The sequence below is a fragment of the Marmota marmota genome, unplaced genomic scaffold (genome assembly GCF_001458135.2).
Source record: "Marmota marmota marmota unplaced genomic scaffold, marMar, whole genome shotgun sequence".
Classification (NCBI taxonomy): Eukaryota; Metazoa; Chordata; class Mammalia; order Rodentia; family Sciuridae; genus Marmota; species Marmota marmota.
This window is the reverse complement of record NW_026000110.1, coordinates 487,997-488,869: the sequence shown is the minus strand read 5'-3', so window position 1 is coordinate 488,869 and position 873 is coordinate 487,997. Positions and strand designations below refer to the sequence as shown.

General features: G+C 69.6%; 1 protein-coding gene across 2 annotated transcripts in view; it reads left to right on the top strand.

The window, feature by feature from the left end:
• Positions 1-873, top strand: part of Asmtl (acetylserotonin O-methyltransferase like) — a 24,996-nt gene that overhangs the window by 7,069 nt on the left and 17,054 nt on the right. For both annotated transcript variants that reach the window (XM_015506835.2, XM_048784641.1), the window contains exon 5: positions 188-249. In XM_015506835.2, coding sequence (XP_015362321.2) covers positions 188-249 — 62 coding nt within the window. The remainder of the gene's footprint in view (positions 1-187; positions 250-873) is intronic.

The window sequence follows — 873 nt, the reverse complement described above, 5'->3', positions numbered from 1 at the left end:
AGCAGGACCGTCTCTCAGGCCCTGGGGTGGTGATCCCTGCCGTCTACATGGCGCCCCTCAGATGTCATTGCATCAGGCCTTCCCTGGGGACCCCATGGCTGGACGGTGGGGTAGCGTGGCAGGGGCGGGGCGGGGCACGTCGCTGCCCCTTGGCCGCTAAGTGCCCAGCGGGCTCTGGGCCTCGCAGGTTGAGCGGCAAAGAGCACAGCGTGTTCACGGGAGTGGCCATCGTCCACTGCACCACCGCAGGTAAGGGGCAGCTGCCGCCTCCTGGGCACTGGGCGGGCGGCTGCATGTCCCTGCACGTGGGGAAGGGAGGACCTTGCCCACCGCCCGGGAAGGACTGGCCTGTGTGGAGAGTCGGGCGCCTTTGCGCAGCGGTGTCCACCTCCCTCCAGGGCTCCGGGGGCTCCTCCTGCCTCTCCAGCTCCTGGGCTCCAGGTGGCCCTGGGCTGGTGGCCCCTCACTGCCGTCTCTGCCTCCGTCTCCACGGGGCTCCTCCTCTGGGTCTGTGTCCCCTTCTCTGTCTCTGGGGAGGACACGGCCATGGCATGAGGGACCCTGCCCCAGGAGGAGCCCATCTCGGGACCCTTCACTGATGACCTCTGCAGAGACCCTGTCCCCACACCAGGTCCCTTGGTGACCTGCAGAGCTGGGGGGGTCTCCCGCAGACCCCCGAGTTTCCCGCAGGCTGTGCACTGGGCAATGCTGCCCACAGCCCAGGCCCTCATGGCCACTCCGGCTCCTGTCTCAGGGTCCCCAGGAGACCAGCCCTGTCCCCGTGGCCCTCCCCCTGCTGGCTCCGTGCCTGGTTGCTGACGCTCCTGTCCCTGCTCCTCCGTCCCCGCTGAGCCTCCCACCACCCCCCCCCCC